Source organism: Oryzias latipes, chromosome 2, assembly GCF_053564925.1.
Source record: "Oryzias latipes strain Hd-rR chromosome 2, Olatipes_Hd-rR_3.1".
Classification (NCBI taxonomy): Eukaryota; Metazoa; Chordata; class Actinopteri; order Beloniformes; family Adrianichthyidae; genus Oryzias; species Oryzias latipes.
The window spans coordinates 15,223,234-15,249,787 of NC_136238.1; the positions used below are offsets into that span (position 1 = coordinate 15,223,234).

At 39.3% G+C, this 26,554-nt stretch overlaps 1 protein-coding gene and 1 long non-coding RNA gene across 23 annotated transcripts in view; both read left to right on the forward strand.

The window, feature by feature from the left end:
- The window catches only part of tns1a (tensin 1a), a 119,984-nt gene extending 93,743 nt beyond the window's left edge, over positions 1-26,241 (forward strand). For 4 of the 22 annotated variants that reach the window (XM_023964926.2, XM_078933318.1, XM_078933319.1 and 1 more), the window contains 17 exons: positions 13,379-15,052; positions 15,401-15,481; positions 15,715-15,878; positions 16,282-16,408; positions 18,415-18,489; positions 19,039-19,065; positions 19,194-19,275; positions 19,421-19,965; positions 20,045-20,131; positions 20,226-20,354; positions 20,441-20,536; positions 20,619-20,768; positions 21,329-21,355; positions 22,232-22,400; positions 22,611-22,679; positions 22,772-22,801; positions 23,647-26,241. In XM_023964926.2, the coding sequence (XP_023820694.1) occupies positions 13,379-15,052; positions 15,401-15,481; positions 15,715-15,878; positions 16,282-16,408; positions 18,415-18,489; positions 19,039-19,065; positions 19,194-19,275; positions 19,421-19,965; positions 20,045-20,131; positions 20,226-20,354; positions 20,441-20,536; positions 20,619-20,768; positions 21,329-21,355; positions 22,232-22,400; positions 22,611-22,679; positions 22,772-22,801; positions 23,647-23,776 (3,662 nt within the window). In that variant the 3' untranslated portion in view covers positions 23,777-26,241. The remainder of the gene's footprint in view (positions 1-13,378; positions 15,053-15,400; positions 15,482-15,714; positions 15,879-16,281; positions 16,409-18,414; positions 18,490-19,038; positions 19,066-19,193; positions 19,276-19,420; positions 19,966-20,044; positions 20,132-20,225; positions 20,355-20,440; positions 20,537-20,618; positions 20,769-21,328; positions 21,356-22,231; positions 22,401-22,610; positions 22,680-22,771; positions 22,802-23,646) is intronic. The other 18 variants (XM_078933339.1, XM_078933342.1, XM_078933359.1 and 15 more) reach the window with 11 other exon arrangements.
- LOC144984545 (uncharacterized) lies at positions 2,132-4,602 on the forward strand. Its single transcript, XR_013648333.1, has 5 exons — positions 2,132-2,286; positions 2,806-2,863; positions 3,006-3,067; positions 3,878-3,973; positions 4,462-4,602. It is a non-coding gene; the product is annotated as an uncharacterized LOC144984545 (long non-coding RNA).
- Positions 26,242-26,554: the final 313 nt, after the last annotated feature.

Genomic DNA, 26,554 nt, shown 5'->3' on the forward strand with positions numbered 1-26,554 from the left:
ATGTTCTGACAAAAATGGAAATTACCAATCAATACATCAATCAATTACTTTATTTTTACAGCCCGTTTTTATTCATTTATGATGCAATTTTTAGGCAAAATCACAAAAAGTGTTTTTTTTTCTATTGGACATTGTTTCTGCAGAGCGGCAGGTAATCCTCACAAATTCACCCTTTGACTTGTGGGTGGGACTGTTGGCCCCGAGTTAGCCTGCACTCATTTCCCATCATCCCACTCTCTCCTGCTAGCTTACTGCCCCTCACAACCCCAACCTAACATGACTGGAGCAGCAAAAATGCCAACAACGAACAAGACTAACAGACTCTAGGTTGAGACAAAGAAAGCAAAAATGTCCATGGAAAAGTAACACTGATATCTTAGACCAGGATTACTGTTTCAAAAGATGTTTGAAGTTACAAATTTTGACAAGATTATCACCTTATTGACCTAAAATGTTTGTAGCTAGCTTTGGTATGTAAAGTGTTTGAGTACAAACATCAAAATATTCCTCATACAGCAAATGAAAGGAAACTGTCATGGTGCAGGGTGGCTCGAGAGCCGGTTGGACCCAGACGCAGAGGTGGAGGCATGAGGATCAGAGTCTAGAGGGTTTAATGAACAAACAAAAGGCTATGAGGGGCCGTATAAGACATTATTTATTCTGAACCATTCACATTCATACATTCTTGCTCTCACAGTCATATATACTCTCTTTCGCATACATATATTCTCTTACGCATCCATATATTCTCTCTCTCACATTCATACATTCTTGCTCTCACAGTCATATATACTCTCTTTCGCATACATATATTCTCACTTGCACATCCATATATTCTCTCTCTCGCATGCATATATATTACTTTACACATACATACATTCTCACTCTCATTGTCACTCTTAAAAAAGAATGTATGTATGTGAAAGACAAGTATATATGAACGTGTGAGGAAGAGTTTATATGTGTGTGTGAGAGAGGAGTATGCATGAAACGGAAGTTACTTTGCATGAAAATGAAGGCACTTTGAATGAAACGGAAGGCAGATGATTTCTCGTGCTCTGATTGGACGAGAGGCCGCCACCTCCCATTTTGAACACACTCTAAACCAGGGGTCACCAACCCTGTGCCCGCGGGCGCCAGTGCGCCCGCGAGCACCCCTTGTGGCGCCCGCAGGGAATGCACCCAAAAAAAAATCTTTTTTTTTTTTTATTCAAGCAAATATTCAACAAACAACCACGGCATGTCTGTCAATGACAACAATATCAATTCTGAGATAAAGGTAGACAAAGAAAACCCAAATATGTAAACAAATATAACTTAAAAAATAATCACTAAAAGTAAGGGTCTATTACAAAAGTTTAAATAGATCAAATAAAGTACACAATTTCTGGACATTCTTATGATTCATGTAATGTAAAGATTTTGAGAATAGGTTGAGGGGGTTGAGTAATCCATTAATGTGAGGATTAATATTCCTGTCTGTTTTTATTTACATTTATGTTTAAAAAGTTAAAATTAAGTTAAAGTTTTAAAGGTTTAAAAGTTTAGCTTTAGTGTGTTCAATAAATATTTATCTTGTTCGGCTGCAACCTAAAGTCTGTTTTGAAATTAGGCTCCCTCTGCAACTGAGTTTGACCCCCCCTGTAATACGAGTCTAGAAAATTCATGCATGTTTTTGTGTGTAAAATGAGCAAATAAAAATAGGGCACACAAAAGGAAGTCCTCAAATTGTGTTGTTTTTTTGTTTTGTTTTTTTTTGGGGGGGGGGGGGGGGGGGCTAGGAGGTTTTTAGTGGCGCCCTTCATACCACTTGGTGCCCATGAAATAGCCCTCGGTCTCAAAAAGGTTGGTGAACCCTGCTCTAAACCCTATCACTTGTACTGACTCATAACTATTAAGGTTACACAACTTAAATGTCATTTTGTAGTTGATTCAACTATAAAGTATTAAGCTCTATCAAGATTTTTTCAAATTTAACTTAACAGTGCTAAATATTTTAAAGCTTATTTGTATCTAGCACTCAAAAATTTTAAGATCCCTGAAGTAGCGTCACGACGTCATCACGTACTGGTGGGAGGGTCTTTCGTTTTCTCTACGTTAGCTCAGGTGGCCATGTTGGATTTGCCGAATGCGAGTATGCGACGTTTGAAATTGAAAGTCGAGCATTTTATTTTTCTGCAAAGCGTTGCGATTTCGTCCCGCTTCAAGACGCCCCAACCTCGGGTTTTTTTTTCATCCGCCTCATCGCTGATGGTGCCGTCTTGTCTTCAGCCCTGATTTTATTTGGTAAGTATCGTTCATGGTTTATGAATGAATGCTTTAAAAATGCTCTTATACTACCGTAAATGTGGTTTACTGTTGTTTAAACATATGTGTGTTATGATTGTTTTAGAGATTAATGTGGAAATGTATACATGATTAGTTTGTCATAGCAGACGTATGGCGAGCCAAACCCAAAATGCATTTCTGCCCGTAAGTTACGACAGTGATGAGGTTTTTTTTTTTTTTTCAGAGGTAGAAATGATCTGTTATGCTGCAATCACACTAAACGTGATCCGCGTGTGAAATTCGCGTTGGAGGCCTCTGTCTGTGGCTAAAGTTTGCTGTTGGACATTTGTCCAAAAATGTCACTCAAAGCCTCTAACGGTTGTGTAGGAGGAGCTACCGCCAACAGTTTTAAGCCTGGTTGCTACATGGAAGCATTGGGTTTTGAATGCAGCTTTAAGCTTTTATAAATCACTGATCTCCGTTATAAAAAAGGTTTTTGTAAAAATAAATTAATCAACGTGCTCGTGTTGTGTTCAGGTACCGAACTACAGAGTGTTCAGTGTTTCACCTCCAGGTAGACGCCAAGGCCAGCCAGGTAACTTGTCTCAGTTATTTGTCTAGAGCTATTTTAAAAAAACAAAAAATGCAATAGGTTGTGTAGTGCAATAAATGTTTTTTGATCAGAATATAATTGAAACATTTTTTAACATTGAAAAATCTCTTTTGGACTTTTTCAGATACTGAACTTCAGAAAGTTCACCAGAAAGTCACCATTTCACCAGAAAAGACCTGTCAGTGGGTGAGTTTTATACTTATTTAATGCATTCATCCTGAACTATTACCATTATTAGATTTATACGGCAGCATGGAAACATTTATGCACATTTTAACTAGCCAAAGGTCTAAATAGAGCTGAAATTATTTACAATTTAACTAAACATATTTAGATTGCAGGCTGAAGGTGGCACAATGGAATGGAGGTGCATGTTGTGTTCTGTTACTTTGGCACTATGCAGTACTACATATAATACTCCAGTACTACATAGCCAATATTCCAAAGTGTTTCCACTGCCATGTATGTGGAGACACTTTGGAATATTGTCATGTCTTTATGACAGTATATTACAATAATAAAATGATGTTGCATTAGCACCATTCCATCATTTGAAACCATGAAAACTCATCTGTCAAGATCTGAAATGGATTTATGTAGAGTAGATGCAGCCAGAGGAAATTGTGCAGTTTTTACATGTTTGTGTAACTTAAAGCTGCCCTTTTCTGAGACCAAGTCCACCAAAACAGACAGGAACTGGCCAGCTTGGTTAGGATTTATGACCTCCAGGTGAATTTCTAATGTGCATAATTCAAAAACAGATAACAATCATTTGTAAACAGCTGTAAGAAGCCAAGGTGTAACTTGCCTTCAAATGACTTTGGGTCTTTGACCTGAAGTGGATCATGACATAAACACTGTATTGTCCTCTTACTAGAAATAGACATCTAGAAAAGGTATCATTTTATTATTTCTTAAAGTTCCTTAAGTAAATATTGGAAGTGTTTGCTCTGCATTTGCTTCAAAGGTAATGGATATTTCTTTTTATTCTTTTAGGACCAACGTGACGTGAACATGAGACGGGCACTTGTCCTCCATGCACTTCCTGTTTATCTGCATGAAGATGCCTCCAACTTCTTCAAGACCTGTACAGTAAGTGCACACGACTCCCTGTCAATGGTTTTCACTAATCCTTTAATATTGATTGAGTTTTTATTGAGTGACATAATAAATAGGGCAATTGTTTGTAGTTTGTAAACTGAGTGATAGTTTTAAATGGTTTTAAAACTGAGACGGAAGATGAAAGGCGAACATCAGGGACTCCTGATTGGAAGGAGTGGAGTTTCGTTTACCTTTTCTGCTCCTGATCCATCATTATTTGAATAAAGAAAAATGAAGCTTTAGTCTTAAATTATTTTATAAATGTCCTCCTTCAGAAAAATGCTAAAGAACTTTTTAAAAACACAATTTTAATTGGAGTTGGTCCTTAAAACATCATAGCCAGTTGATTAAAAGCTAACAGAATGTTAGCATGAAAGATTCCCATTGACAGATGGCAGGAATGTCAGTTTTGGACATTAGTGTGATGAATATCTTTGAGGGTCTGAACTCATCTGTGTTTTTTGTTTTGTATTTTCCAGAATACCAGACCTCACAGACACTGCTGTGGGTATCTTCTCAGTTGTCGTGGTGACGCTCCTGATGCTGCCGTCAGTGGTCCCACAGATCTGGCTGACTAATCTCTTCTAACTCTTCGGGGACATCTATGCTCTGGACCTACAGCACCCCAAAAAACTTGAACTTGCCTTCATATTTATTCAGAATGCTGTCTTGAGCCTTGAGGACAGCAAACCACTGAAAGGACATTTATTGACGCTGAAGAATGTTTCGTTGAGTGAGTCTTCCAGAATGGACTATTTGTTGGTTTAAGTGTTATGTAACTAATGTGTTTTGTTGTGATCATTTGCTTTTTCTGCCGTAAAATACAAAACCAACTCTTTTTGTCAATATGTTGTGTGGCACTCTTATAATGCCGTTTTATTGCACTTATTGTTTCTTCATCCTCTTAATATTTGTGCTTTTTTTTAAAGAGCAATTAAAAAGAGTGTATTAAGCAATCACTATTGTGTGGCCTTCACGTTTGTTGGTTTTTATCAATGTTAGCCTTTAAAATGTAGTGGGGCAGTATCAATATCTCTGTTTAGAATACATTTTAAGCTGAAGAATTTTAAATATTTTCAATGCTACACATTTAATGAGTTAAAGAATTTATAAAGCATTTGAGTGAATTTTACATATTTTATGAGTTGAGTAATATAAAAATATAGTTAGTTAAAGCGTTTTTTAGTTGGAAAATATTAAAAACTTTAAGTAAATAATCTCTCTTTTATAAGTTGAGGAATCTTAATATTTTTTATATGAAATAATACAAATGTAAGCCAACTGACAATATGAATTTTAATAAATGTTAACTTAAAAGTTTTAATAATATAACTTAACTGTTGCGTAATCTGTTACAAAATAATTTTTAAGTTCAGTCAACTCGCTAGGGATTACAGTGCAGACGCTAACATGAACAAGCAAGAAATCCCAAATTAACAGACTTGTGTTGTGGAAAGGTATGTTTTTCAGCTAGCAGGAATAATCAAAGTATCTGTTCTCTGTTTCAAAATGAGATTGCCACAAAACCGTATGTTATCTCATACTGGAACAGCTTTGGATGTAGAATTCAGTGGGAAAAGGTTTGGACCCTGCCACAAAAGTATTTCATCACCAATAAAATCAGAGAAATTTCTTTCAAAATTCTTCACAAATTTTATCCAGTGAAACATTTCTTTACTAAGTTTAAAAAAGATCTGGACATAAACTGTTCATTCTGTCATTCCTCACCAGAAACTGTGCCTCATCTTTTTTGGTTTTGCTCTTTCACTCAACTATTTTGGAAAGATGTGATACATTTTATAAGAACTCATCTATGTGAAGATTATAGATTATTTTACGAGCATATTATTTTTGGATATTTTACACAAGAAAGACTTAATGCAGAAAAAATATAGTTAATTTACTTATAATTATGGCTAAATACTTTATACACAAGTGTAAATATGCCAACAAAAAAACCGTGTTTTATGTTTTTCAGAAAGAAATGGTTTTGTATGTGAACAGTATTAAATCTTCCACTAACAAAAAAGCTGTCAGAACAGTTGAAACATGGTCTCTCCTGAAACTTTAACAGATTCCTTTGCCTTATTATTTTTGTTTTCTTTTTGCATAACCTGTTTTACATGGTTATCATTATGTTTTTTTGTTCATTCTCATGGCGAACGTGAAGATTGTATTTTGCACACAGTGGAGTTTTGTGTTTGGTATTTTGTATGTGCAAGATATTGTTAATAAAGTTTATTTTTTTAAAAAAACGAACCGGCAAGAAGTAGCCACGGGGGTCCTGCAGCCATCGGAACCTTAACAAATATTTCATCTCCACCTCACCGTTGCCTTTTTTAAGAAATGACAGCTGGTTTTCCCACATTTATATGTAGTTATGGATCGAAAACAAGAGGAATTTGTTTTAATGTAAATGCGTGTTCCAGCGTCTACAGGAAGTGTCGCCCATAATTCACGCAAAGGCTCATGGGGGCTAGGAATAAGGTGGATACGGATTTTCTGTTTCGGTGGCACTTCTATTACCATTATTGGTATTTGAGACATTCCTTTGTGTCTCTAGAGATGCAGACAGATTTGTGACCACTTGAGGTGAAGATAAAATATTTCTTAAGGTTCCGATGGCCTTCTTATTGGTGCGTGTTAGCGTCTGTTCAAAATGGGAGGTGGCGGCCTCTCGTCCAATCAGAGCACGAGAAATCATCTGCCTTCCGTTTCATTCAAAGTGCCTTCCTTTTAATTCAAAGTGCCTTCCTTTTCATGCAAAGTAACTTCCGTTTCATGCGTACTCCTCTCTCACACACACATATAAACTCTTCCTCACACGTTCATATATACTTGTCTTTCACATACATACATTCTTTTTTAAGAGTGACAATGAGAGTGAGAATGTATGTATGTGTAAAGTAATATATATGCATGCGAGAGAGAGAATATATGGATGTGCAAGTGAGAATATATGAATGCGTAAGAGAATATATATGCATGCGAGAGAGAGAATATATGGATGTGCAAGTGAGAATATATGTATGCGAAAGAGAGTATATATGACTGTGAGAGCAAGAATGTATGAATGTGAGAGAGAGAATATATGGATGCGTAAGAGAATATATGTATGCGAAAGAGAGTATATATGACTGTGAGAGCAAGAATGTATGAATGTGAGAGAGAGAATATATGGATGCGTAAGAGAATATATGTATGCGAAAGAGAGTATATATGACTGTGAGAGCAAGAATATATGAATGTGAATGGTTCAGAATAAATAATGTCTTATACGGCCCCTCATAAAAGGCGCTGCAGAGCAGGATGACAAAACTAAACAAAACTCACTGTGGCGTGGAACAAGAAACGAGGAACATGGCATGACAAGGACAACCAGGACAGGAATAACTAATGGACCAACACTGGAGGAAGGCAGAGACCAGACTTATATACAGACAGGGCAGACAAGACACAGGTGGACACGATCAGGGCAGATGGGGACCAAAGGAAGTAAAACTCAAGAAAACAGACAAGACAGGAGACTTTCAAAATAAAACAGGAAACAGAAACAAGACAGAACAAGGACCAAAAACAAGACAAGTTCAAATCATGACAGAAACCTTTAGACAATGACGCACTCTTTACCAGTATCAGATGGTCTTCTAACGATATACAATGGCATTCTTTTGTGGTTATGCTGACAAATGGGCCGCATCAATCACCCCGCTTCTTCATCTCCAGTGTACTAACTATGCATTTAATCTGCGTCCCAGCCGGTCCATTTGATACAGCAATAACAGCGTTCATAACACCTTGTCTATTTATAATAAACCACTGGCCGCAGGTCTTTTAATGGCTTTTTAATTGCCTTTAGATCGGCGATGCAGCAACGAGACACTCGAGTGGAACTCTTGAGAGAGAACAGTTTAAAGGCAGGTGTGGCGTTTATGTGCAAGCGGCCTCTGGCGCTCTCACAATAAAGGAAAGCACCAGAGGGACCAAAATGAGAAAGGGCGTTTGTTTTTGGTGTTACTAAACATTGTACGAAGCAGTGTGCCTTAAAGTAGAGGACGTCCTGCTGAAATCCTCAGAAACCATGTTAGCGATGTGCGTTCGCTGAGCCAACAGGTCTAAATCTGCTGCAGCTATTTGGTGACTACACCACATAGTCATTCACGCTATTCATACGGAGGCCTGCGTGTTTATGTCACTCGTAATCTGGGTCATTAGCTGTAATAGCAGGCTGCAGCATTGCTGATTTGAATGCTTCTTTAAATCTTAGTCACACCTGCCCTCACAAGTGGAAATGGACAAACCCATTTGGCAGCCCACAGGAAATCTCAAAGGTGTAGACCTCTCGGTGAGCTCATACACGAAAACGTTCATGTACATTTTTCTACGGGAGTGCTAAATAAATGCAGCAAATCAAAAGTCAATTTAAGAACTACAATACAACAGCATTGCTTCACTGTGTGCACCATCATTACAGTTACTTTTTATTTAAAAGGATAAATGACATATATATATATATATATATATATATATATATATATATATATATATATATACACCGTAATTTCCGGACTACAAGCCGCTACTTTTTTCCTGCGCTTACAGCCTTGCGGCTTATTCAGTGACGCGGCTAATTTATGGATATAATTGGCGGCCGCCATGTACGTACTTTCGAACTCAGTGAATAGTTTGAATTCTCTATCTAACACCAAGCACGAGGCATTTTTATTCAACACACCTCTTAGCAGCCAAACAGCATGGACTTGACTTCAGGTCTTAGACACTTCAGTCATGGTTCAACAAAACGAAACACGCATGCCCGGCCGCATCCCAGAATCCTTTGGGGCCATTAGACCCAACGTGCACGTGATCGCCGCTACATTATGATGAAGCTTTCAAGTTAAAAGCAATCGTTAAAAGCAGCGTAAAAAAGTCCACCATCACCAACGGGTTTGGAAAAGCCGGTTTGCTGCGTGACGGAGAGAACAGCGCATGGAGTGAATTTACACTCCATTTACGGTTTCTAAGGAAACCGTAAAAGCGGAATTTTGCTTTGAAAAACTCACAGCCTCCGTGTGAGCTGGAGACATCTTCTCCTGCTGATTGAGCTGCGGGGCCGATGGCAGTCTGATGGCTCCCACACGTAACAACGCACCCGCCCCTCATACACAAAACGTACAGTATTAAGTCCGATTGCTTTTCACAGAAACGATTTGCTCCATCCACCGGCGCAACGGGGACGAAGTGCTCCTCCTTGAAGCTGCCCTGGCCAGAGGTGTCGGAGTAGATAGGAAGGGGAGACAAGGAGCGCGCGGGGCGGGAGCGGAGCGCAGAGGCGTCCACGGAGTGCAGAGGCTTCTGAATTCTGACGCACGCGCCGCACTGAGGCGCGCGTATCGCGCTCAGGCGCGCGCTTTTCAGTCGCCGCTGCTTTATTTTACCGGTGTGTTTTCTAACCAGTCCTGTTACTCCCATAACGCTGCTGCGACACAAGCGGAAGGAGAGCTTTTCCCGTTCACCCCTCCATGCACTGCTGCTACTTGCTAATTCTTAAACACGTACAACAGAATGGCGAGCCGGGCTTTGGCCCCGCCTTTAGCCCCTAAGACTCATGGGAAATGTGGAATCGCGGATGTAAATTTCCTCATTATAACTGAGGGATGTAATGTTGATTATATGGTTACTGTTTGTAATTTTATGTTAGATACCTAGATTGTCAATAAGTAAAAAAAAAAATGAAATAAAAACACCATAACTGAGGGACTTGTGAACAGAATATAGGTCCATGCTGTTTGACAGATGTCGATACACTCAAATACGTGACCCAGAGGCAAAACTGGCACCACCCACAATGTGTTAATAAATTGCACTCACTCTGGGGTGCTGGGCGTGATCTGTCAGGATGACAATATCGGCTAACACATGCGCGGCTTGTACTCTGACGCAGCTTGTGTATGTATATAAGCAGTCAAACACGTGAATATGGGTGGGTGCGGCTTGTAATTGGGTGCGCTTTGTAGTCCGGAATTTACGGTATATATATATATATATATATATATATATATATATATATATATATATATATATATATATATATAGCCAGAAATGTTTTTCTCTGGAAATGTTTCATTTTCACCATTGTAGTGTTGATTTAAGCGTTTGTTGGTTGTTACAAACAGGCAGGCAGATGCCTGGATCTAAGTCCAGCAGGTTTATTGACCAGAAACATTGACAGGAGTCAAACGCATCTATTAGTCCATTTGTTATACATTTATTATAGATTTGTTATACATCTAAACCTGACTGTAATGATTATAAACTTCTTACTTACTTTTACACCCCCCCCCCCCCCCTTTATAATTCCCCCCCCACACACACACATCCCTCTCTCTTCTTCCCTCTTTTTTTCCGTCTGGTCCAACAAATAACTTTTCCAAATGTAAATAGTGAGAATAAAGGTTTGTCTTAATTACAAAAGGGGTTTATTCAGATATACACCTTTTTGTTTCAGAAGATTCATAACCCCATGTTGGGAAAGTAGAATACACACAAGAGGCCTTCAGTTCTCATCTGTCTGATCAGCTGTTGGACAGGACAATAAATATATATATATATATATATATATATATATATATATATAGATATATATATATATATATATATATATATATATATATATATAGATATAGATATACATATATATATGAAGTTAAGGCAGGGTCGGGCAGGCAGAAGTCAATCACGAGCATAGGAGGTTTTAGATATCAGACATCGGATGTCGCAGATCAGGTGGGGTCGGAGCAGGCGGTAGACAAACAAAATCAAAACAGGATCAGGAAAACAGAATGTCAGGTCAGAGTAATAATGCTTGGTAATGCAGCCAAGACGGAACAAACAATACTTTTCACAGAGCAATACTCGATGCGCTTCTTAAGTCTCAGGCGTATAATTGTCAATAGGATTCAGGTGAGCGTCATCTGGGGGCTACCTGCTGAGGCAGATGGGAGATGTAGTGAGTGAATAATCCAGTGACCGGAGAGGGAGACAGAGCTCTGATTCCTGACACTAGTGGGGTAATGTTGAAATGGCCTTTACTACAGAAAAAAAAAAACATATTTCTTGCTTTTGGACAGCAGGGGGCAAAAAGAATTGTTTTGAAAAGGTCCAAAGCAACAGATTTTAAATATCACTTTGACCATAGTGCTACCAAAATTTACAAATAAATAAATATTTTGCAGGAATTCAATGTAATATTGATAGTTTGGGGGTGGGGGAGCATAACCTGAGGCTAGAAAAATTTACTGAAATCAGGTATGAACAATTATCTAGATGTTAATACTAAATGTAGAGATAGAAAAGCAATCAAACCAAAAAAAAAAAAGCAGAATTAGCCCCCCAAAATAAAAAAATAAAATAAAAGGTTGAACAACCCAATACAACTGAAAAATAAAAAGCATAACAATCCAACTGACCTGAATAATAAAGAACCAAACGATTCAATCAAACCAAAAAATAACAAGCTGACCAATCCAATCGGACCGAAGAATGAAAAACCTAACAATCTGATCTATTTAATTGTGAATCTCTCAAACCAAATTATGGGTTCAACAAAATAAAAAAGAAATAAAATGTAAGAATAAGCCAAACAATCAAGCAAAATATCTCTAACAAGTTTCAATTTGATTTCTGTGGATTTTGACACTTATGAGTCTTTAATACAAAAATGTACATTTAGGCCAAAACTTAATAATGCAACTTAATAAAGATGCTAAAAATGATAGGTAGATTATGTTATCCATTTTAATTTTTGAATTTCTTTTTTTATTGAAAACAACTAATTTTGTAATTTTTTCTCTTTCCCCCCCAATATATAATGTTATTGAAGTTTTCTTGTGTTGTTTTAGATCAAATTGTTTCCAAAAAAAATATGTTTTATACATTTTCAGAATTCTTTTGGTTGTTTTGGAACCACAATGTCAGGTCATGCATTGTCCTTTGTGTTTTAACCTACAGCTGAAAAAGTAACTTTAGCAAAAAAACAAAAAACAAAAAATAGTTCCACCAAACACCTAAAAACTATCTTTTATGTGTAAAACTGTTCATTTTTAAAGTTCAAAGCCCATAATGGTTGGTGGAAATTAACTCCAACTAAATTGACAAAGATAAAGGAAAATAAAAACCCTATTGGAAAAACAACAACACAAAATGCCTGTAGGACACAGGGAGGTATTTTTAAAGGATATTCTTTAATATATTAATATATTCTTTCGGATAAGAGGAGGAAGATGGATGGATGGATGGATTCTTAATGACCCTTAAAAGGTTTCAAAATAAAAGTGGGAGTCGTAATTTATCAAATATAACACTACTTCCTAGGCAACCTGGGTGGAGGAGGAGGTAGGGGAGTCCCTCCCAGAGTTTCAGTTGGTGTAGTCCACCGCTTGAGAAGAGCTTATGTTTAGGCAGAGGGAGTTAGGAGAAGACACAAAAAAAGGGGTGAGATAACATAAGTTTCTTACCTTCCAGTGAATGAAAACAAGGAGTTATGTACTTAGTTTCGAGGATTTTCTCTAGGATTAACATAAAAATTAATTTCATCAACTTAAAAAACAGGTAAGGAGTGTGTTTCCATGGAGTTTGATACTTTGATGTTGACGTTTATGCAGTTTTCTTTAATGAATATCAGATAAAAACATTAGTTAGTCTTTGTTTTGTTCCTGGTTGTATTTGCAACCAAGCTTTTAAGTTTAACCTGATCTGTCACACTTAAAACAAGCCATTTCTGCTTAGACTGCAGAGTTCAGTCACTTGAGATTGTGTAATTCTAAACCCAAAAGTTGTACTCTCATAATGTGACAACGTTTAGAAAGACCACAGGAGCAAGCTGTGTTTACAGCTCCTTCCTCGTCGTCCCCTCTCATTCTTGTTGCTTGTGTGCCTGGAAGTTGTTGTCGACATGGGTTTTTAAATAGCTGCGGTCCGAGCGATTCACCATCTGTCCCCGAGGGTCGCTCCATTTGGAACATCCCACACACACATGAGAGCCAGCCACGGTCGAGTACATGCTGCGTATCACCTTGCAAATGTGTCTTGCATAAGGAAAGACAACAGTGGTGTGACACTTTTTGTTGTATTACTACAGTAAGATTTCCATATGGTTGTTTCGGGTTGGCCACTTGCTTCTGAAACCTCTGATGAAACATGACTTGCAAACTGACTATTAATAGAGTTGAAGTATTGGTAGTTGGGCCCTAACCCCAAATCAGAAGTTGGAAATTCAGGATTGCAAGAGTCAAATGAAAATTTAATTTAATATAAGTTTAAATAGAATTTTGCTATTTTAAACCAGTAAATAAGTAAGGTTTTAATCCTTTCCATGTGTCTCCTTGTGAATTTCAGATGTTGCTCATACCCAGGGTCCACTTGATGGAAGTTTATATGCCAGGGTTCGCAAAAAAGACTCCCTTGAGGGAGTTGTCACTGTCAATGGGCTCCCAGTCTGTGAAAAGTCCTTGACAAATGCAGAGAACTCCTTGCCACAGACCAACCATTCCCTGCAAACAACCGAGCATTCGCTTCCTGTGACGGGCCACACATCTCTTCCTGCTGTTGACCACACCCTCTCTGTAAGCAGTGATTCCGGAAACTCCACCGCATCTGTCAAGACCGATCGTACAGATGAGCACAACCATTCACTGCAGAGTGCCGTGAGCCACAACAACCCGCCGACCACCCACCAAATACTGAGCCCGCAGGAAAAACGCGAGCTCGATCAGCTTCTGAGCGGTCTCGAGGCACCTACTCAGAGGCAAGCGTACCTGTCTACCTCCACTAGTCCAGGTGGGGGAGTCAGGCACCTTGTTCCTGCTCAGGTGCACGTCAACGGGGGCCACAACAGGCTAGTTGGTGCACCTTCAACAGGAGAACGGGAGACAGATATCCTTGATGACGAACTGCCTAATAGCCAGGAAGGTAACAGTGTGGATAGCTTGGGCACGCTCTCGTCCCTAGAAGGACAAGCAACTCCAGGTGATCTCTATTACCAATCCCAGACTCCTGTCAGTGGGCAGAACGACGGTCCATATCTTGAGAGAAACATTACTGGGGAAAAGCTGAAAGAGATGCCTGTGCATGGAGTACGAACCCCTACAACCATGCAAGAAAGGTCGCTGGACTCATCATCGCCACAAGGGGAATACAACTACCATAATGGAGTTGGGATGTACCGTTCACAGTCATTCGGAAATCCAACAGCCAGTAGTCCTGAGACCAACCCTAAACTAATGCCCAGGGCTCCTGAGAGGAGCACCAGTAGCCGGGAAGCTGTTCAACGAGGTCTGAGCGCCTGGCACCAACATAGTCTTCCAGATGATCCATTTGGGCCTCCTCTTCAATCTACCCACAGCTTGCCCCATTTCCCAACTTCTGCTTCACAGCGTGACATTGAGCAGTCCATTGAGGCACTTAACATGCTGATGCTCGACCTGGACCCAATCAACTCCCATCTGTCCAAATCTCACAGTGCACCGCCTGGGGAGAATATCATTAATTCCTCCCAAGTTCCTTTTTCTCAAACGTTAGCCAGACCCTCTTACCAAGCAGAGTCTGCCATTCATGGCTACAAGAATGCTGGGTCAGTCAACAACGCATATCACCAGCCTCTACGAACCACTGGAAGAGTGTCAACAGTGACGAACCAGAGTGCAGTCACGGACTCATCGGCGCACTCACTTCCACAGAGGTCAAACGCTGGCTACCAACAGCAAACCATCACTCCAACACACACTCCTGAGCCCTACCTCCAGACACACCAATCCCCTTACAACCACCCTAGTGTTTTGTCATCTAACTTCCACCAGCATGCACCAACTAACTCATATGCAGGCAGCATTGTTTCACACTCCCCTGATCTGAAAGGGTCATCTCCATACCCAGGGTGCAGCACCTCTTCTTCCCCACTACCCGCCCTTACCCCTCAGCTGAAGGACTTGTCTTCTTCACCCTTGCCCAAAGAACAAGACACAGAAGAGGAAACACTAAACTTAGAAGGCCTTGTCGCTCACCGCATAGCTGGTAAGGCTTTGACTAATTGCTTTAGGTTATGTTTTAAAGTCAAATGAACTCTATAAATGAAGTATGGCAGAGCTAATGGGTTGAAATGAGAGTAAGGACAACCAAATATTCAGAGGCTTCAGCCTCCATGTTCTGTCTGGGTTCGGAATAAACTTCCACAAATCATTCATCTACAAGTCACTTCCATTCGATTCCTTTGTGTTCTCATATTTTCTGTCCTATTGGGTAAAAACTGTGGCTATGGCAATCACTTCCTGCCATTTCTCCCCACTCTGCACCTCTTTTACCCATCTCCTCCTCCACCTGCCACCTTCCTTTCACCACCTGACCTACCCTCCATGGAAAAAGAGTACAACGCTCGCATTCGAGGCATCAGCCAAAGCATGACACCTCAACAATGTGACCGTCATCGCTCCTATTCCTTCTCTGGTTTGTTCACTTTTTAGTTTATGTTTTTCCCTGCATTCTTTAATGTTTTCTTTTCTTCATGACTTTTAACCATTTTTAAAAATTTGTTTAACCGTCTTTTCCCTACAACCCAGTCCTTCTCTCCCAACCTCACTTACTATCCCATCTTAATTATTAGGATTGTGGTTTTATGCACCAGTTTTTAGAGAACATATAAGAACCATAGAAACTGTGAATACTTTGGATGCTTTTAGGTGTTCGCTCTAGAGGGATGACCCCAGAGGTAACACAGGAGACCGGTAGACGCCGGACCACCAGTGAGGGCCAGTACCAGAGCAGCCATGACAATATGTCAGCAGCGCACTCACCAGACTTCGCCAACAATCTGGCTCTTAATCCCGGAGGAAGACCAAGAGAGGTGAAAAGACTTTAAGCATTTTAGACCTGTGATCTTAAAACTTCTTACAATTTCGATGTATACAAAGTAAAAATGACAATATGGCAACTGTTGCTCTAAACATCCAATACTTTTTGTTGTCAGAGTTTGAAATTATTTTTCATAAAATAAAAATATATATATTTATACTGGAAGTGGTTTGATCCCCAAAAATAAGTTGTATTCTGCCCATAATAACTAGTATTGAAACAGAAAAGACAGTTGAATCAAAGCTAATCATAAATTGAACATTTCAAAAATTCTGTCTTATATCCAACAAATTTCTTTCATATGTGAATAAATTGTATAGATTGACGTTTAATTGTAAAAAAAGTAAAAACTACCCCTGTGATATTTTGAAAGTAATGGAATTACATTTTTACAGGGTCCCATGCACAGCTACCGTGAGGCGTTTGAGGATGATGAGGCGGGACGATTCGCCAACAGCCCCACTTTTGGGGGCGGTGGTGAGATGTTTACCATGTCGCCACAGAGCCCTTACTTCAACACGTGTAGGTTCACACTCACTGCAGACATGGGGCACAATTAAAACGCTGTAAACTCATCTCATTTAGACTGTAACTGATGTCAAATTAGTACAAAAATTAATGAGTAAATATACATTTGTCAAAACTGGCTTTAAAAGTAGATAAGACAGTTTTTAGATTTAAAAATTGGCAATCAATCAACATTGTGAAGTCCACTACACCATAGAATGGACAGAAAATTCAATTTTTTGAAAATAAAATGTTTTGTAAACCCGGAAATCAACAAAAATAAAGGTTCAATATCATTTTTTAGTATCAGTTATGATTACCCACCATCTCAAATTTAATCCACACATTTTCAAAATAGTGTAACTGTATTATCAAGAATTATTTATCAACAAATTTTGAATTTATTCAATATAGAAAGTAGTCATCAATTGTTATTCTTTTTTTAAATGTTATCTTCATCATAAATTTTCAAAAAATTAGCTTAACCTTTTCCCGCCAAAAGTGGATTTTGTTTAGATTTCTTGAAGGCAACCATTTTGAAATGAGCAGGAAAAGCTCTTCTACTGCCCCTAGTGGAATGATAATGAACAGCAGGGCAGAAAACATGGATCAAGTTGGGTTTCTGGGGGAAATTTGGATTGAGTAAATGAGATGGGGGGTCTCAGAAATGCGTTTATACAATATGATACAATATATATATATATTATCAATAGATCAATATATTTTTCAACTCTTAAAATTGTATTTTAAAGCTTTTTCTTAAATTAGATTTTTTAGGTTAAAATGGAAATATGAAGTAGTTCCTTTATTGAGGACTATAAAGCTTTCAGCATGGTATCTGCTTTTCTAGCTTTTGTAGACAGTGTTTCCCCCTTTTACTGCAGTCAGTCCTGAATCTCTACATAGTATCTTTGCCTGGCATTTGAGCAGAGTCCAGGTTGTTTCCAAAGTTCGTATGTTTTCACTAAGCCTTAATCACGTGTACCCATACAGAGATTAATTGTATAGTTGCTGCAGGTTTTTGGGTTGTCTCGAGCCATGGAGGTTCATAGACAGGAGTGGCCGTATCTTAAGGGGAGAGCAGGTGTGTCTTGCAATTCCCTCAGGCCTCGTACGGCCACCTTAAGGGTCGTCAATGAAAATGGAACGTACAACTTTTGTGCGTGTGGTAAATGTATTGCGAAGAATTTGTAAGGCTAATGGAAGTGGGACACACTTATGACGTACGTACGATGTTGTCGTACGATGCCTTTACGCCAGACTCTAGTCTTGCATAATATGTGCGTACTGGCCTCTTACTGACCGGGCGTGAAGGCAACACGCACAGGGTATGATACGTGATGTGTAACTACGTAGGATGCCCACAAAAACTGTTTGTTTAATTTATAACAGACTTAGTCCGCAAGCACTTATTGCATAAACTAGTAAAATAATAAGTACTCACGGGCCCCTTTTGCAATCCACTAGGTTTGGACGGGGTTGACAAATGAAAATTACGTACATCTCACCTTATTTAGCCTTGCTTTGTGCATGAATGTGCATGAACCTTTTCGTTCTACGGGCTCAAGTGGTCTACGACCTCAATATTTCATGTGGGTCACCAGCGTACCCCATTCAGGTTTGCCCATTTTTTGCCCCAGAGAGCCCGTATCCACCCCTAAGGGCAGTTGTGATTTATGCTTTACCAATACACATCACCAATCTGGCCAATGAGTTCACTATAGATTACTGTTCAAGCAAAACCTTTTAAACAAGGCAAATGTATTAGAAGAATGCTTGGTGTCAAACAATTTTGGAAATAACTCAACCTTATTTGTCAACCTTCTTACATCTGCATGATCATAAAAACAATGTTATTAAAAAGCCATTTTTTATTTCTGAGCTAAATGAACTGCAAAGGTGTATAGCTTTGCAGTATGGTACTTTTTTATTCATGCATTGGGTTGTTTGTGCTTGGCTTCCCTGATTTAAACAGTGTTCTGTTCCCAACACCATGTCTTAATAAATACTCTGTTTCGTAGCTCGCTCTACTCCGGGTCTGACTAAGACTCCTTTGTCTGCGTTGGGACTGAAGCCTCATCCACAAGGTGGATCAGGTCAGCATTCTCTGTATTTCCTTATTGCTGGGATGTGGCATGAAAATGAACATGAGGTTTGAACTCATCAGCACATAACATCGCTGATCTCATGATGTCATATGGAACTAAAGTGATCCACTGACCAGAAAAGAATTTACCTCGGAATGTCAAATTTTTGATAAAGTCTTTAACTTCTGATTAAGAATTCTGTCAATTGAACTCTATGTTTGTACTTTTTACTTGTATATTCTGATTCTGGGTAACCTTGTTAATTTAAAGATGCTTTACAAAAAGAAAAAATGGTGATACTGGAACTAAAATGTTTAGTTAATTTACATTTGACAATATTTCCATAATGTTAAGACAGAAAACATGAGCTTCTAAGAGCTTTAGAGGAGTTCATAAATGGAGGCTGGCCTCTAGCCAGATCCTCTAATATTACTGCATTATCCAGCTCTGCAGCTGACTCTGCAGAACTGAGGTTTCTTTTCTTATCCTCTGCTGCCCCCTATCTCCCAAAACTGTTATTTTTTCTTCTTCTACTTCCTGTCTATATTGTGCTGTCAGATTCTGATTCTAATGAAGGACACCAAGGTAGGAGCAATTTGTGAGCGATTATGCCAGCTTGCATTAAACCAGAATTAGATTGACATCTGTTAAAAAATTTTTATTAAGAAATGGGCTTTAAAAGAAGTGAGTTTGTGTTTCTTTGTCTTCCCCAGATAATCGTGGTTTTGTGGACTTGAGGCAACAGCCGTTCAGTGCTCCCCTCTCCTCCAGCAGTCCGGTCCACACCACAGATAGGTGAGTTATCCCTACTACAGAAAATGTTTATGTTTGTTGAGGGTAAAAAAGCAATATAAAGGACTTCAGTTGTTTTGATTCTGGAAAACCAGAGTTTTATCCAAAAAATATCTGATTGAATTGATGTGTGTTGTTGGGTTTTCAGCAGGTGGACTGATTCTTCAGACGAGGTTCCAAACAGCCCCTCCTTCATGTACACCAACAGACCAGCCTCCCCCGAGGGCTCCCAGGTCAACATCATGGGTGTCCACACTGTGCCTGGCAGTCCAAACACCCTCCACCGCACTGTGGCTACCAATACCCCACCAAGCCCCGCCCTGCAGAGACGTCTTGGTCAAGCAAGCCCTTCGTTGGCCAGACACCCATCCCCAGCCGGCAAACCCTCCAGTCCTTTGATTGGCCGCAACCTCAAAACAGCATCAGGTGGGGTCCCTCAAAGCCCCATGATGGGTCGTCGCACAATGGGAAGTGGCCAAAGCACACCAGACGAGATGGGCGCTGCCTCCCGTCAGGGAAGCGCCCAGCCACCTCCCACGCCCACCTTCCCCGTCTCACCCCAGCTCCCTGAAAAGAGGCACATGTCCAGCGGGGACGCCGAGAGAACAGACAACAAGATCATGACCCCTGTCAGTGGGGGTAGCACACCCAACCTGACCAACACACTCCCCGATGTCTCCAAGTCCATCTACGGTGAGATGCAATGCGATGTCCCCTGCTAGTACTCAAGAAAAGATTGAAAACTAATATTTATCTCCTTTTGTCCCAACAGATGTTTATCCTGACATCAAGATGAATGTAAAGTTTGTGCAGGACACTTCCAAGTTCTGGTACAAGCCAGATATCTCTAGAGAGCAAGGTACTTGGTGATCTTTTACTCCTTTTCTTCTGTCAGAATTTTTCTTTCCATCTCTTTCCTTGCTTAAGTTTTTCCATATATTTTCTCCCCTCAGCCATCAATCTGTTAAAGGACAGAGAACCAGGGGCATTCGTCATTAGAGACAGCCATTCTTTCCGTGGAGCCTACGGTCTGGCGATGAAGGTGGCATGCCCCCCACCGACAATTCAGCAGAACAAAAAAGGTAAAAACTTCTGTCCACTCCCCCTTCTTGGTGTTCCGCCGATATGTAATCCATAACACTTGAAGTTGTTTACATTTTTACCCCAGTTGGAGACTTGACAAACGAACTGGTGAGGCACTTCCTTATTGAGACGAGCCCCAAAGGCGTCCGCCTGAAGGGTTGTCCGAACGAGCCGTATTTTGGTGAGTTCAGATGGTCTTTGTTTGTGTAGACTGTAGTTTGGTCACATTTGTTTTTACAAAATGTACTCTTTGGTGTCTGCAGGATGTCTTTCTGCTCTTGTGTACCAACACTCGATGACCCCACTGGCTCTACCCTGTAAGCTCATGATCCCCACCAAAGACCCCAACGAAGAAGCACTGGAGCTTGCCACACCCACTGATCCAGTTGTTGAACTTCTCAAACAGGAAGCAGGTGAGGTTTATTAGAATTTGGGAAATATTTTTTATTTATTTATTTATTTGTTTAGATGATGGTACACTTGATTTGCAAGAGCTTGCAAAAAACAGGGATTATTATTTCCAATTATATAGATTCTTGCATGGTAAGTTTCTAGAACTGCTATCATTCTAGTTTAAATCAGCCCGAAAAAAGCCATTCAGACAATCTTGTGAGGCATTGACTACCTTTAAAACTAACTAAAAAATAAAAACACACATAGATATAATGATAATAATAATAATGGATGTGAACATTAGCCAAGTGTTAGCCTAATTTTAGCTAGAAATTCAACCAGAATCTGTGCGGTGATGAAAATTGTTTCAATCTCTAATTAATATCTGAAACCCTGAAAAGACAGGAACTGATGTGACGTCTTGCTCTAGCAAGACATTGGACTTAAAGTAGTGTTTTTTAGCATGCTAGCTAGTCGAGTAAAAACACAAAATGGACAATTTGAACATGCAAATGACAACAATGTTCTTTTGTTACTACATTTGTTCTTGATCTCAAATGCTCTTACCTTTATCTTACAGTTCAAAAGGTTCCTGAGGAAAGCCATGGTAAATACTTGATCGTTTCCTCACTGTTATTACTTTAAGTCATGGAGAATGCCCTCATAACAATGTATGACATTGCAAAAGCATAAAAATGCATGTAAATCATGTAGGGAATAATTCCTGACAAGGTGCTCGTTATCAGAAATTAATGGACGACACGGAAGCAAAGGATGGTTTCTTCTGCATAGTCGGTTTATTTCTGATAATTTACACTTCAATGGGCATTATCCTACTTATGCCATGTTCACTTACAAAAGAAACAAATATTAAATCAATTAAGAATACTTTAAACTTTTAATTTTTACGTTTAAATCGCTTTTCACTAGAAGCTAATTGATTGGTGTGATGTGTTGTCATGGTAATGGGTACCAAAGCTGCCTCTCGCTCTGCCATTACTAGTGTTTAAGAACTAACCAGTGATGGAAAGTGGTATATAAGCTAAACATCAAGTACAAAGCATTATTTCAGACGGAAAGTTCACCTCGTACTCCTTGTTTTTGACCTTTGTTTCAAGGTAAAACAAAGTAGTTTTCCAGAAATCCACCATTATGTCTGATCAATGAATGTGTACCGCCAAACTATTTCTTTCATTAATTAATTATTTTTTTTCAAAGTTCGCAAAGTTACTGTTGTTTCTATTCCAGCGCAATAATATAGAACATTCAGGCTATTTGACCAGAAATTCTTTTTTAGGTGTCCATTATCGCTTTTTAATGAATACCCCTTCAGCCAATCAGAATCGAGTATTCACCCAGACCATGGTATAAAATTCAGTAAAAGCATCCCTAAGTGTGAGGCATTGTTTAGGTTTGAGCATGTAATCTGGCTCGCCTACACCGTACACCACTCTTGCTTAGCATCTGTATCATCCGCTTCCAGCATGCAACGTTCTCTACATCAACTCTGTGGACATGGAATCGCTCACGGGGCCCCAGGCCATCGCCAAGGCCATCAGTCAGACGTTGGCAACCAGCCCCCTCCCCGCTGCCACTACTGTCCACTTTAAAGTGACAACGCAAGGCATCACGCTTACCGACAGTCAGAGGAAGTGAGTTTGCAAACGTGACAACCAGCGTGACAACAGATTGTTTGTATTCTCAGTACTTCTGAGTTTAGCTCAATAGGACAGAAGTGGTTTGGACTATAGAACATTTCAACAAATTTGGGTCATCTTATTGTATTATAATTAATGTTTTCTGATGTCTTATGGTGATTAATAAGTGTTAAAAAATTGTTGCAAAATGTGTCCTTTTTGCAGGATTTTCTTTAGGCGACATTATCCAATCAGTACAATAACTTACTGTGACATGGACCCTCAGAATAGAAAGTAAGATCCCATATTGTAACACAGGATTAAACATTTTAAGTTGTTTTTTTTAAATGGAAATTAAAGATTTCTTTCTTCTTTTTTACCTTAAGATGGGGCAAAGAAGGAGGAGGTTCAGTGAAGTAAGTTCAATGGATTCTCTACATCTGCGTTGACACCAAATGTGATTCACGAGGGTCGTTAGTTTCAAGGTTCAATGTTGAGTCAATTTACAGAAACTATCAGATGTGAGCGTCAGCCACGGCAGTCTGGTGACAGCGCGTTTTCGGCAAAAATTCAGACGAATGGCAAATATTTGGTCATGTCGAGCAAGTTCAAATATCTGGACTTTGGTGAAGAATTTGCGGTGGGCCAACCAATCAGGAACTTGGCTTTGGCCCTTGATGTTTTGATGATGTAAACAGCAGGTGGCATCCTCCAACATGGAGGTAAATCTGATCATTCTCCTGCTGAACTTTGAGATATATTTCTAATTTGTATCGAGACAATCATAGATTCTTTTCTTCTCCTCCTGGGACTGATGAGGGACAGCAAGTCATCAAATTGAGTCACAGAGAGAAGGAAGCACTGCCAGACAGTGGCCGTAGACGGTGAACCTCACCTTACTGGGAGAGCCTCTGAGTGATCTCATGGAACCAGACATGGAGGGAGACATGATATGCTATGTTTTTGTAGAGCTCTCCCAAATAAATAAACCTGATCTCCATACGTCATGAATCTCTTCCATATATTGACTGTATATACGATTTACAGAAACATAGTCAGTGTAGTGATGAGGCTTAAAACTTTGAACACTAACTCCTCCCACCTGTGGTGGGAGCGTCCAGCAACAAATTCGTATCACATCTAAACAAAAAATGCAAATTTGCGGCACGAATTGCGTCTGGTGTGAACGCATCTTGTTTTTGACTACAAGACGGCAACTACTCAATTTGTTTTGCTTTGATTTTTTCTTTTTCTTTTTTAGGCTTTTTGGATTTGTTGCAAGAAAACAAGGAAGCACAACAGACAATGCAAGCCACCTGTTCGCGGAGCTGGACCCAGATCAGCCTGCCTCAGCCATCGTCAGCTTTGTCTCCAAGACATTGAACCGGTGAAAAAGTCTACAGAGGTGGCGGTTTGGAAATCCTCGTTGACTTGGGTGTCAATTTCTTTTCTTCGGGACTTGATTATGTCCTGGATTTTTTTTTTCTTTCTCTTGGTTGGTTTCTCCTTCAGTTTTTCCTCTCTGCCTTGCCTGGTTTGTCTTTTTCGGAGTTTGAAGGCTTCGGGTATGGATCCAGACTGGAGCTAGAGGATGTGTGACGTGACGAACACAAGAGGCTATTGCAGGGGTTTATTGACACAAGGAGCGAGGCTAAGCTCATTCGGGGAACACGTATGGACTCACGTGTTTCCATGCATTTTTTTCCCCTTTATTCTGATTCATTTACCAAAGGTTGCTGCAATACAAGTGCAAGAATGATGTAGCTTTTAAGCCATTTATTATTTCCTCTTTTTAAAAGAAGAATAGTTGAACAAAACAAACAAGAAAAAAAAAACCTGCTTTGTTCTTGAACTTGAAAAAAGAAAAAAAAAACAGCCTTAACGGCTTTTGCAAAACAATGTCTGAAGACATTATGCATGTTAGCTTGATCTTTAAGCTTGGTTCTTCTACTTTCCACTAAACATCATCCTTCGAAAGGTCACGAACTGGTCTGCTGTGTGTTGGAAAGGGCTCTGCGATTAAAGAAAAAAAAATTAACTGATTTAAACTGTGCATAGCAGACCGGACTCAAAAACGTAGGAATAACAAGAAAAAAAACAAAAGTCCTCGCTTTGAGGCATTGAAATTTGACTTTGGTACAGCCACTATTGGATGCCTCACAGGTGATTCATCTGCAAACTCCCTACAACACAACACAAAGGGAGGAAGACTGTTTGCCCACTAGATGGCGCCACAAATTCAGGCTTGCACTTCCCCTTCCCTCATCAGCACCTGCTTGCAGTAGTGGATTTCTTGATAGACACACACTGGAAAACCACCAGGGACTGGCCCGATGACCTGGACCTATGCACTGTTCTTTATGCATGTTGTTGTCCCTCAAAAGGAAAAAAAAAAACGAAAAATCACCAAAAAACATTTGTGTGCTTTTAAAAAATGAAGAAGAAAAAAAAGATCTTTCGACACACGAGGTTTGATGACTTGTCAAAGACTGCATGAAGTAGACGACATGTTTTTTATACTCCTTCAGAGTCCTAAAAGAAAAAAACCCGACAAACCATTGTGATCCCATAATGGTGATACATCCAACCTTTTTCTTCGGCTTAAATCGAATTTTATTTTTCTTTCCATGTTGTCAGCATTTAGGACAAAGAGGAATTTAAGAATTTAAGAAGAAAAGAAAAAAAAAACACTGTGCGCAATGCCTGCTTGTTGATCACGTGTTAACAATAAGCTAAGGAAAAATTGATATAAATGTAAATAGATTCTTTAAAAGGTGACATAGCGAAAAAGTATTTATTTTTGTTGCTTTGGTCCCTCATAATTCCTCATATATACATATATTGTACAGTCTAGATAAAGATTATGGGTTAAGATTTAAAACAAAAGAAATTCTACTTATTTTGGCTAATGATTTCAAAGAGCGAGAACTTTGAAACGTGTTCAAATATATGGTGTACATTACTTTGTACATTGTTTATTTTCTGTTTTTTTTTTGCCCGTTTTTCGTGTTCTCTCAGAAGGAGGTGGGGCATGTATGGGACGGAGGCCAGGAGGCTTGACTGCATGGACAGAAACAGAAAAAAGTTCGGAAAATCAAAAAAGACAAGGGAAGTCCAGAAGCCAAATGCAATATGTAAACCCGTCAGTGTGCACCCATGACAGTTATAATGTTTTTTTTTTTTTTTTGCCAAAGATGTACACATATAAACACGCAGACTGCATGTTTATTTTATTTTATGTTTACATGGTTTAGTTTAATTTAATATATAGTAGACAACCTCTTGGTTTTCATCTAGTGTGCCAGAGCAAACACAACAAAATGTATTCGTAAGCAATGCACTTTTCTTCACTATGCCATAAGAGGAGTGACATCACTTTCAGGTGGGTGTCACGTTGGAGCTAAATAGGGTCCCACCCCGTTTCACTTGATAGCAGCTTCCCAGATTTAAACAAAAGGTATTTATTGTTATTTATTTGTTTTCTTTGCAGTTTGATCAGTCAGTGTTAATGACGGTGGCGCTTAATTTAAAGCAAAGAGGTACGGAGCACTTAAACTGAAGAGGACAAAAAAAACCTAAACACTCGTATCCTTCAACGTTGCCTAAATGTGACAGACTCTGAAACTCCATTGTATCTGTTGGCTTTGAGTCAATAGTTACCGTGTGTGATTGAAGAAAAACAAGAACCTGTGACCTCTTGTACAGATGGGTGTCAAATGTGTGAATGTACCATTAGGGATGTACAAAAGGGTCTCAGATTTTGTTTGCGCTTGTCATTTTACGTTATATTGTCATGGCTTACCTGTTCCTGAGGAGAAAAAAAAAACATTAAAGCAATACAAGTCAGTTACATCAACTTTTGTGGTTCTTTCTGTGCGCAAGGCATGGCAAGGAAGTGCATGATGCCTGGTTTGTACTTCATCGCAAGTACATCAATCGTATCGTGTCCCTTATGCAATTGTGCGTTCTAATTTATACTAAGGTTGGCGGGTTTGCAATTTTCCGCAATAAACGCAACAAAGTTCTCAGTGGCGTTTAGACTTTTCCAGGCTGGTGGCGCAATCATTCATAGCTTATCAGTGGTTTGGTATTTTATGTATAGTGGTATATACAAAGCTTTGAGATTTAGTTTTACATGCACATATGTGTATATATATAGATATATATGT